The 12034-nt window shown below is 41.1% G+C and overlaps 1 protein-coding gene across 1 annotated transcript in view; it reads right to left on the bottom strand.

The window, feature by feature from the left end:
* pomgnt1 (protein O-linked mannose N-acetylglucosaminyltransferase 1 (beta 1,2-)) overlaps positions 1-12034 on the bottom strand; it is a 120374-nt gene that overhangs the window by 79393 nt on the left and 28947 nt on the right. The window contains exons 4-6 of the mRNA XM_028810805.2: positions 7860-7975; positions 3356-3421; positions 676-789 (exon numbers count right to left, since the gene is read on the bottom strand). Coding sequence (XP_028666638.1) covers positions 676-789; positions 3356-3421; positions 7860-7975 — 296 coding nt within the window. The remainder of the gene's footprint in view (positions 1-675; positions 790-3355; positions 3422-7859; positions 7976-12034) is intronic.

Genomic DNA, 12034 nt, shown 5'->3' with positions numbered 1-12034 from the left:
TACTAAATTCCTTTTCTTGGGAAATCTTATTCTGTGACCACACCTACACTTTATTGGAGAAGTGCCCCAAGGAGGCATTTTTGGGACTTGGCACAAGTAAGCAAAGCTGTTCCCTGTGATGGGTTTAGTCAGTGAAATTCTGGTTTGGGGCCAAAATGTTTCACCATTGGGAATTTATTTAGTGATCTCAACTACACTTTTTTATACCCTGGGCAGCACTTAGTATCCCTGCTAGTTTCACATATAAACATAAAATGTGCTCTCCAAACTTGGGTCAAAAAAAAAAAACTACAGACGCTTGAGTCGGTGGCTGTGTGATCAACACCTTGATTCTTTATACAGATGCTTCTTTATCTTTGAAGCCAATGTAATTTTTTTGCCTCCAAACTGTTCACCAATACTAATCTTAACACCAGCACCCTGGCAGACACCAAGGCTTCAATTCAGTTTTAATTGCAATCTAAAATGTCTGCTTTTTCATTCTGGGTTAGCCCAAAGCAGATGCCCTGGCTGATTTGCAGATTGTGAACAGGAAAGAAAAGTGTTCACCATGCATTTTTTTTTAGAGAAGCAGAACATTAATTCTGATTGAATAAGCAGATTGAAAGATGGCTTTGAAAAAGTATCTGAAAATCTTAAGTGTCGGTAACCACTGGCAAGGAATTCCAAACATACCTTGATAGTGAAGATCAGGATTCTCCCACGAGTCACCATGTTCAAGAAGAGCACCATTGCTTCATCTTCATGTGGAGAGTATGTATCAAAGACCCGCTTTGCCATGACATGCCCCTGGGTGACACAAAAATGGTGGTAAAATACCACTAAGCAAACTCTTAATCTTATGAAAATGTTTAACTAAAGAAATATGTGTAGGCTTTTTGTTTGGGAAAATATAAACGGAAACACCCTGATCACCTAGGAGTGCCAGTTACATTCAGTTACAATGTTGGTTAACTGAGGTGGACCACCTGTCACACTCACACCTGCACCTGTGCATGTGAAACGACACAATTAAGGTTTTAAAAGACATGTTTTTATAGTGTAACCCTGATGTTCTGAATATGCATTTAATTGTATTTTTTTTTCCATGGCTCCACAACCCATACTAACCCCAACTTTCTCTGCTGTTCTTTGTTCCGGTTCTCTGTGGTGACGATCTGTGCCGCCACCACCACCTGATCAGGGCACCGTGCAGCCCCTACATTGATGGATTGAAGGTAATCTTTTAGCATTTTTAGACGAGCGTCCGTATCGTCTAGGGGTGCAAACAGCCCCCATGCTCTCACCCCCTCCGTCAGGAGCAGAGTTTGTCAGAGGGAGAGAGAGAGAAGCAAACAATCAAAAATCAATACGTGCTGTTTGATCTTTTAAGTATGCGAAACATCCGTGCGGGAAGCATATCGCGTGACAATGCAGCCACAAGTAAGCCCAGCAAGGAAGGGAGTAATGTGAAGATAGTCTTTCACCGTTTATTGAGGAGCGGCCGTATCCTCTAGGGGTGCGAACAGCCCCCGTACTCACAATATATTTCAGGAGTTTTATTTAATACGTAATATGCGCTCTGGTTGGGTAGCTTCTCAGCCATCTGTGTCCCTTGTATGAAATCAACTGGGCAAACCAACTGAGGAAGCATGTACCAGAAATTAAAACAACAACAACAACAATATTTATATAGCACATTTTCATACAAAAAGTAGCTCAAAGTGCTTTACATAATGAAGAAAAGAAAAATAAAAGACAAAATAAGAAACTAAAATAAGACAACATTAGTTAACATAGAAAAGGAGTAAGGTCCAATGGCCAGGGTGGACAGAAAAAACAAAAAAAAAAAACTCCAGAGAGCTGGAGAAAAAAATATATAATCTGTAGTGGTTCCAGCCCACGAGACCACCCTGTCTCCTCTGGGCATAAAAAAAGACCCATTGTCCACTGAAACCCACGAACCAGTGAAAAATCCGCGAAATATATTTAAATATGCTTACATATAAAATCCGAGATAGAGTGAAGCTGCGAAAGTCGAAGCGCGATATAGCGAGGGATTACTGTATTTCAATAGTTTCTAGGACCCCGGGGCTTTTTACAGCACAGGGTTACACAGCTAGTATTTTTATATTTTTCCAGTGACTTTCAGTTATAGCACAGTCGTTACATAATCATAGCTAGTTACAGGTACATGACGGTGGTCCCGGTGAAGGCCAGGTGTGTAGTCTGAGATACTAAGTGAAACACTCCAATAAAATCAAACATGTTTAATTTAGTCTTTAGTTATTATAGTGGTAGGCGCTGTGTGCATGAGAGTGGACAACCAATGAATGCTCATCTGGAAGTACAATGCATAGAATCCAGGGATGAGGAATAAGAAATGTGCGTGTTTTGGACCTTGCAAACAGACCAGGAGCTCATCTGTCTGATGTGTTGTGTTTAAAGTATCACAAGACAAGTTAAAAAAAAAAAAAGGGAAAAAATCAAAAAACAAACAAAAAGGGGCTAAATACCTGTTAACTCTCATATAGCACCAGCTCAGTCAGACAACACTATTTGTTATCAGAAAAAGCGGCGAGTGTAACCATGCTGGAATTTCAGCATGCAGCCACTAAACATGCCCTGTGATTTTCAGTCGTGTAAATTGACATGGTGTGGCGATGAGATTAGTAACTGCAGTCAGCATGTCTGACATATCCTGAGATCGTGTAATGAAACATCAGCTTGAGATGGGACCTCAAATGAACATTTGTTGGTTTCAAATGTTTCTTAATCAGAGGTGACTAAATTAGGGGCTGATGGGTGGCCTTTGGGGGTGTAATAATAATAATAATAATACATTTTATTTATATAACACCTTTCCCATGCTCAAGGCACTTACAGAATATAAGAAAGAATGGCAGGGTATACAGTATATAGCATTGTACAAACCAGATAGATAAATAAATAAAGAAGATTACGACAGTGAATTCAGAGGAAAAAAAAGCCTAACAGACAACATAATTGATGGTCTCGCACACACACACAGGTTACATGAGCATCTTGACAGAGAAGTAAACTGAGTGTTCCTAATAAAGTAGAGCTAAACGCCTTCCTGAACACATGAGTTTTGAGTTGTTTTTTAAAAGAAGTCATGGAGTCAGCTGACCTGATTAATTTCGGTAGGTCATTCGAGACTCTGGGCGCTATACAGCTGAAGGCCCTGCTGTCACCCATGGAGTGTAGATTAGTGTGGGGCACAACAAGATTGGCAGAATCAGAGGACCTTAGTGGGCGGGCAGGCACATAATGATGGAGAAGGTCACTGATGTAGTCTGGCGCAAGGTTATTTAAGGCAGTGTAGTATAAAGTCAGCAAATACAGCTGTACTCACCGTAGCCTGGTTGAGAACGATCACATGAATTCCACGCCCTTGCTCTCGCATTTCGTCCTCTAAAACCTACAGAAGAGACAATCATATTTTATAAATACAAGTTTGAACTGTGCTTAAAAAAAGAGAATTCAGACCTTACAACTTTTTTCAGATTTTATTGGCTCAGATTCTAAACTTACAATGTATGAAGTAAGAACTTTTCTACCTTATCGACAAAGGTGTGCGCGCCATGCCAAATCAAAAGAAACAAACTGAAAACCTTTTAGCAGTTGGCTGAAAGGAAAAATGAAAACTGTGAGATTTCAAACGTATTCCAATTTTTTATAAATTATAACTGCCGCTGCTCGATTTTTTATTAACTGGTACAAGCAAGCATGAGCACGTTACCACAATTTTGGCTTCCCTTCACTGGCTTCCAGTTCATTTTCAAATCCATTTTAAGATCATTGTATTTGTTTTTAAATCTTTTAATGGTTGTTCCCCATTTTATCTGTCGAGACTGCTGCACTCCATTATGTCCTGTCTCACCCTCCCAGGTCAGCAGACCAGATGCTTTTACTTGTTCCTAAGATGCGAAGCAAACTTAGAGGTGATCGGGCTTTTTCAGTTGCAGCTGCAAAACTCTGGAACGATTTGCCATTGCACGTTAGCGGTCTTTAAATCTTATTTAACAACACATTTTTACTCCATTGCCTTTGACCCAGTGTGAGATGTTGACTAGCTGTGTACTGTTTTATTATGAATTTCTTCAGCTCTTATGTATTTCTGTTTCTTTTACTCTTTGGTTATTGTGTGTCTTATATATTGGGTTTTATTGTACAGCACTTTGGTCAGCCTTGATGTTGTTTTTAAAGTGATTTATAAATAAATAAATAAATAAACAACTTGCACAGCTATCCATACCATTTTGTTTATTGATTTTTAAAGTTTGTCCTGTTTCACTATTACGTGGGCAGAACTGCAGGGAACGGCTAGTTAATAATATAAAAGGGGAAAGCAGAGTAATATAGAACTCTACCAAGACAAAATAGTATGAAGAAAAGTGTAACTTTCAAGTCTGTGCAGCTACTCCATTTAATCGCCTTAGCTTACCAATGTACACCATCAGTCAAAGGTTTTAGGACACCTGTTTTTTCCAGTTTTTCTTCAAATTTTATCAGTTGAAATGCAATGAATGACCTAAAATAGTGATAAGGTAAGGAGCAAACTGCCAGAGATTTAAATTTAAAGTTTAAGTTAGCAAAAACTGGACAAAAAATGGACCATCTTCAGGGAACAACTAATAGGTTACAACCTACAGGTGTTCTACATGCAATACCGAGTCACGTCATCTGCAGAAATGTTCAATGACATAGTCATAGGTGGGCATATCAGCAGTGGGCAGGACAATGAATAGGGGACACTAGTGGAAGACTTTGGTGAATGGTGCAAATGGAACCACCTGTACCTCAACACCAGAAAGACAAAGGAGTTTATCACAGACTTCAGGAAGGACAAGTCCACTCTACCTCATGTTCTCATTAATGGTGAAGATGTAAAGGTTGTGCGGACATACAAAATACATCGAGATGCATCTGAATGACATGCCTGAGTGGAGTACCAACACAGAGGCTGCATGGAAAACGGTCAGAGTGTCCTGAGGTGGCTGAGGTTGTTTAGTGGACGCAGGCCACTTGTACACATTTTCTGTCTGTCTGTAGCGCCCAGCGTATTTTTCTATGCACTAGTGTGCTGGGAGAATGGCATTAGTGCACATTTGTCTCTTTTCTTCTTCTTCATGTAAAGAACTTTGAGCTACATTATTTGTATGAAAATGTGCTACATAAATAAATGCTGTTGTTGTTGCATGTGATGCCAACAGACTAAATAAACTGGTTCAATCTTGGGAGTCAGTCTGGGCTCACTGGCGTTAAGTGGTACAACATAGGTCACTCAGAAATCCACTGACTTTCCTGGCCCTTGTATGGGGTTTTGGCTAAACAGAGGAGTGTATTTAGTGACTTGAGCCAACTGTGTTGCTCCAAGGAGCGCCATGCGAGGTTGTTTCTACCCTCAGCAATCAGGCTGTATAATGCGTCATCCCTCGCCCAAAGTGGTCTTGATCTCTGTTTGCTAAATGGTACTGAGCTGGCCTAGCAGACATCTTAATAATGCCAATGATATCTTGTACTGTGAAACTAACCAGGGCTGTCTTAACACATGGACACGCTGGGCAGTTGCCCAGGGGCCCTGCGAGCATAGGGGCCCCATGCTGTATGGTTTATGATTTTCAAGGCTCATGTTATATTGTTCAAATGTTTGTGTTGATTAATCTTTGCTGCACAGCATGTTTTTTTTAATGTTTAAAGACCGATTTTGTTGAAAGTACCACTACAATAAATATATCTTTCATTTTATTGACCATTTACAGTGGGGCAAAAAAGTATTTAGTCAGCCACCAATTTTGCAAGTTCTCCCACTTAAAAAGATGAGAGAGGCCTGTAATTTTCATTATAGGTATACCTCAACTATGAGAGACAAAATGAGAAAAAAAAAATCCAGAAAATCACATTGTCTGATTTTTGAAGAATTTATTTGCAAATTATGGTGGAAAATAAGTATTTGGTCAATAACAAACAAGCAAGATTTCTGGCTCTCACAGACCTGTAACTTCTTCTGTAAGAGGCTCCTCTGTCCTCCACTCGTTACCTGTATTAATGGCACCTGTTTGAACTCGTCATCAATATAAAAGACACCTGTCCACAACCTCAAACAGTCACACTCCAAACTCCACTATGGCCAAGACCAAAGAGCTGTCAAAGGACACCAGAAACAAAATTGTAGACCTGCACCAGGCTGGGAAGACTGAATCTGCAATAGGTAAGCAGCTTGGTGTGAAGAAATCAACTGTGGGAGCAATTATTAGAAAATGGAAGACATACAAGACCACTGATAATCTCCCTCGATCTGGGGCTCCACGCAAGATGTCACCCCGTGGGGTCAAAATGATCACAAGAACGGTGAGCAAAAATCCCAGAACCACACGGGGGGGACCTAGTGAATGACCTGCAGAGAGCTGGGACCAAAGTAACAAAGGCTACCATCAGTAACAAACTACGCCGCCAGGGACTCAAATCCTGCAGTGCCAGACATGTCCCCCTGCTTTAGCCAGTACATGTGCAGGCCCGTGTGAAGTTTGCTAGAGAGCATTTGGATGATCCAGAAGAGGATTGGGAGAATGTCATATGGTCAGATGAAACCAAAATAGATCTTTTTGGTAAAAACTCTATTTGTCGTGTTTGGAGGAGAAAGAATGCTGGGTTGCATCCAAAGAACACCATACCTACTGTAAAGCATGGGGGTGGAAACATCATGCTTTGGGGCTGTTTTTCTGCAAAGGGACCAGGACGACTGATCCGTGTAAAGGAAAGAATGAATGGGGCCATGTATCGTCAGATTTTCAGTGAAAACCTCCTTCCATCAGCAAGGGCATTGAAGATGAAACGTGGCTGGGTCTTTCAGCATGACAATGATCCCAAACACACCGCCCGGGTAGCAAAGGAGTGGCTTCGTAAGAAGCATTTCAAGGTCCTGGAGTGGCCTAGCCAGTCTCCAGATCTCAACCCCATAGAAAATCTTTGGAGGGAGTTGAAAGTCCATGTTGCCAAACGACAGCCCCAAAACATCACTGCTCTAGAGGAGATCTGCATGGAGGAATGGGCCAAAATACCAGCAACAGTGTGTGAAAACCTTGTGAAGACTTACAGAAAACGTTTGACCTCTGTCATTACCAACAAAGGGTATATAACAAAGTATTGAGATGAACTTTTGTTATTGACCAAATACTTTTTTTCCACCATAATTTGCAAATAAATTCTTTAAAAATCAGACAATGTGATTTTCTGGATTCTTTTTTCTCATTTTGTCTCTCATAGTTGAGGTATACCTATGATGAAGATTACAGGCCTCTCTCATCTTTTTAAGTGGGAGAACTTGCACAATTGGTGGCTGACTAAATACTTTTTTGCCCCACTGTACATTTTTATTCCTGTGAGTGGTTGTATAGGTAAGGGCCCCAGTGCACTGCATTGCCCTTGGGTCTATAATGCAGATAAGACAGCCCTGATTGTAACTTATAAGTTTATTATACGAGGGATGTTCAAAAAGTTTCCACACTTTTTTTTTTTAAACTCTATTTATTAGGAATTTCAAAAATAAATGACATAATTTTTCCACATAGGCACCTTCCTTTGCGATGCAATTTTCCCAGCATCGCACCAACTTGTTAATGCCCAATTACAACTCCTCCAGCCTTCACCGTTTCCAACGAAAATATAAAAGTGGGGAAACTTTTTGTATGTCCCTTGTAAGTCTTGCTATATGTATATCTGTGTCTTTTCTGTTAGCTGTTGTAACCCTGCCATTTCCTTTGGTTTTATTAAAGTTTTTTTTATCTGTCTAGCCATCTAAAATGGCACAGATTCAAACTTTACAAAGTCAAGATTGGAAAGAGAGGGCCACTCACCGTTGTCCCATCCACTGCAACGTAGACTTTGGACCGACTGGAATACACCTCGATGTCCAGGACCCTCCTTCCACTGGCTGGTCTCCGTGGAGTTTCCATGTTTGGCAAGGCTTCATCTGTTAACCGAACAGGAATACGATTCATCTTAGTTTAAAATGAACAAATCAGAATAGAAAATAACCCCCCACATCCATTTTAATGATGCCAGTCATAACCCTATTAGCATGCTTCAGAATCTACTTTACACGTTTACAGCACAAGACACATCAGAATGGCGTAGCCAAGTCTCCAATCGATCTGTGTTCGTTCAATGATTTCTTCTCTTAAAGGTCTGGCGATGCTCACACATTGCTCTGTATTGAATGAAGACTGAATGACTAAAAGACGAAACCAGTAAAAATGCAATAAAATGCATTTCCAGAGCAGAGAGCATTACTGGTGCAGCTCATTGGTATTCTGTGCCTTTTCATTAACACAAGAAATTGTCAAGAGTGGTAGGTTTCTGCACCAATAGTAGCACGCTAGGTCAATAACAGTGAAACAGGCCTTGACAATTTTTCTTTTTTTATCCTCTTGATTGTTCATTCAAAATACCTTAAAAAACTTTAACTGAACTAAAAAAAAAAATTGAAAGGTCCAAAAAATGAATTTTAAAACATTATTTTTCTGATACATGTGTGTGCCACAATGATTACCACTTTTGTCTTCTCCTCAATGCTAAATGAGGATGGAGAACACAGGACAAGGGATCTGAGAACATTCTGTCAGACAGACTCTCCCCAGATTTCAAAGCCCACTGTGTTTTATTTATCAAGTCCAAAGTCAGCACAGCCGTCTACCAGGACATTTTAGAGCACTTCTTGCACACCTCTGCTGACAAGCTTTATGAATATGATGATTTCATTTTCCAGCAGGACTTGGCACCTGCCCACACTGCCAAAAGTACCAACACCTGGTTTAATGACCATGGTGTGTATCACTGGGCTTGATTGGCCAGCAAACTCACCTGACCTAAACCCCATAAAGAATCTGCCAAATATGAGTTTCACTTTTTGAATTCAATTATTGAAATAAATTAACTTTTAAATGATATTTTAAATTATTGAGATGCACGTGTATAGGATTTATCTTCATTTAAACAGTATCAATAGATAAAGGTGATGTAACAATCATCAGGCCACATTTACATTTTGTAGTCCTTTGTATAGTCTTAAAAACAAAATAAATAAATAAATTGGTGATCTCATATAAAAATGGGAATAGCTACGGCAGAAGCCCTTTGTATAATTTAAACAAACATAAATGCAAATTTTACATATAGAAACTGTAAGTGCGCCTCTGCCTCAAATTACAGTGCATCCGGAAAGTATTCACAACGCATCACTTTTTCCTCATTTTGTTATGTTACAGCCTTATTCCAAAATGGATTAAATTAATTTTATTCCTCAGAATTCTACACACAACAACCCATGATTACAATGTGAAAAAAGTTTGAGATTTTTGCAAATTTATTAAAAATAAAAAAATTGAGAAAGCACATGTACATAAGTATTCACAGCCTTTGCCATGAAGCTCAACATTGAGCTCAGGTGCCTCCTGTTTCCCCTGATCATCCTTGAGATGTTTCAGCAGCTTAATTGGAGTCCACCTGTGGTAAATTCAGTTGATTGGACATGATTTGGAAATGAACACACCTGTCTATGTAAGGTCCCACAGTTGACAGTTCATGTCAGAGCACAAACCAAGCATGAAGTCAAAGGAATTGTCTGTAGACCTCCGAGACAGGATTGTCTCGAGGCACAAATCTGGGGAAGGTTACAGAAAAATTTCTTCTGCTTTGAAGGTCCCAATGAGCACAGTGGCATCCATCATCCATAAGTGGAAGAAGTTCGAAACCACCAGGACTCTTCCTAGAGCTGGCCGGCTATCTAAACTGAGTGATTGGGGGAGAAGGGCCTTAGTCAGGGAGGTGACCAAGAACCCAATGGTCACTCTGTCAGAGCTCCAGAGGTCCTCTGTGGAGAGAGGAGAACCTTCCAGAAGGACAACCATCTCTGCAACAATCCACCAATCAGGCCTGTATGGTAGAGTGGCCAGACGGAAGCCACTCCTTAGTAAAAGGCACATGGCAGCCTGCCTGGATTTTGCCAAAAGGCACCTGAAGGACTCTCAGACCATGAGAAAGAAAATTCTCTGGTCTGATGAGACAAAGATTGAACTCTTTGGTGTGAATGCCAGGCGTCACGTTTGGAGGAAACCAGACACCTCTCATCACCAGGCCAATACCATCCCTACAGTGAAGCATGGTGGTGGCAGCATCATGTTGTGGGGATGTTTTTCAGTGGCAGGGACTGGGAGACTAGTCAGGATAAAGGAAAGATGACTGCAGCAATCTACAGAGAGATCCTGGATGAAAACCTGCTCCAGAGCACTCTTGACCTCAGACTGGGGCGACGGTTCATCTTTCAGCAGGACAACAACCCTAAGCACACAGCCAAGATATCAAAGGAGTGGCTTCAGGACAACTCTGTGAATGTCCTTGAGTGGCCCAGCTAGAGCCCAGACTTGAATCCGATTGAACATCTCTGGAGAGATCTTAAAATGGCTGTGCACCGACGCTTCCCATCCAACCTGATGGAGCTTGAGAGGTGCTGCAAACAGGAATGGGCCAAACTGGCCAAGGATAGGTGTGCCAAGCTTGTGGCATCATATTCAAAAAGACTTGAGGCTGGAATTGCTGCCAAAGGTGCATCGACAAAGTATTGAGCAAAGGCTGTGAATACTTATGGACATGGGATTTCTCAGTTTTTTATTTTTAATAAATTTGCAAAAACCTCAAGTAAACTTTTTTCACGTTGTCATTATGGGGTGTTGTGTGTAGAATTCTGAGGAAAAAAATGAATTTAATCCATTTTGGAATAAGGCTGTAACATAACAAAATGTGACGAAAGTGAATACTTTCCGGATGCACTGTAGACTCAGGGGCAAATGAAAAGAACATTGTGAGAGAAGATCTTGTCTGAACCCCTCATATTTAAACCTCAGACATTTAGCTTGGTTTGCTCTTCATCACCATTCCAAGATCAAAAGAGCTCTCCGAGGCCTATAGAATGAACGTTACTGATGATGCCTGTAAGAAAGTTCTCCAGACAAACGGAAATCAACCATTCCACTATGTGGAAGATCATTCACAAGTGGAGCGGATTTTAAGTGACTGCCAACTTCTTCACTTGTACGGCAGAAACCAGGAAACCCCAGCAAGTTCAGTTCGAAGAACTGGGTTTAGTCAGTAAAATTTTAGTTTGGGGACAAAAATTTTCCTCCTCACTTACACTGTACTCCGGGTACCCCTGCTAATAACAAACTTCAGACCTGGAATACACCTACATTATTAACACAAGAACACAAACTGGTCTCCTTCTGCGTTTAACATTAGAAAGATTTAGAGTTAGATGAGAACAGGCCATTCAGGGGTGTGTTCTGCTCCTACTCTGCTCCTACTCTCAATTCTTGCATGGAGTGGGTGTTGGGGGGAGTCGTGGGGTCCAGCAGTTGTGGGGCATCTGTTGGTGAAGAAAGATTCACTAATCTTGACTTTGCTGACGATGCTGTGATCTTCACGGAGTCAATGGAGGCTCTGACCGGGACTCTCAGGCACATCCTGGCACTGAGGGTTCTCATTGAGTGCAAACATGAATATCGTCAGAGTTTCTTCACAGCCTTTGTTGATTTTTGTAAAGCGTTCGATTCAGTTCATCGAGCTACCCTGTAGATCATCCCGAGACTTTATGGGATCCCCTCGAAGTTTCTGGATATCAAAGCCGGCCTGTACACTGGTACTGTGAATGCTGTGCAGAGTGGAGGCAGAACCTTTGCATTTTTCCCAATCGATTATGGGGTTTGTCAGGGGTGTGCTCTGCTCCTTTTGCTTCTACTCTTACTGGGTGTTGGGCAGGGTCATGGGGTATCTGTTAGTGGAGAGATTCACTTATCTCGACCTTCTCGATGATGCTGTGCTCTTCACAGAGTCAATGTAGGCTCTGATTGGGGCACTCGAGAGACTGAACGAGGAGTCTTAAGAGAGGTTTACTTGACTCGGCACAGACATTTATGTCTCTGGTGACTCTTCCTATGAAGTCAGTAGACAGACTGGGAAAGCATGGGGTAGTCATGAG

Source organism: Erpetoichthys calabaricus, chromosome 10 (assembly GCF_900747795.2).
Source record: "Erpetoichthys calabaricus chromosome 10, fErpCal1.3, whole genome shotgun sequence".
NCBI classification, from domain to species: domain Eukaryota; kingdom Metazoa; phylum Chordata; class Cladistia; order Polypteriformes; family Polypteridae; genus Erpetoichthys; species Erpetoichthys calabaricus.
Note: the sequence above shows the minus strand (reverse complement) of the source record. Positions and strands in the feature narration are given on the sequence as shown.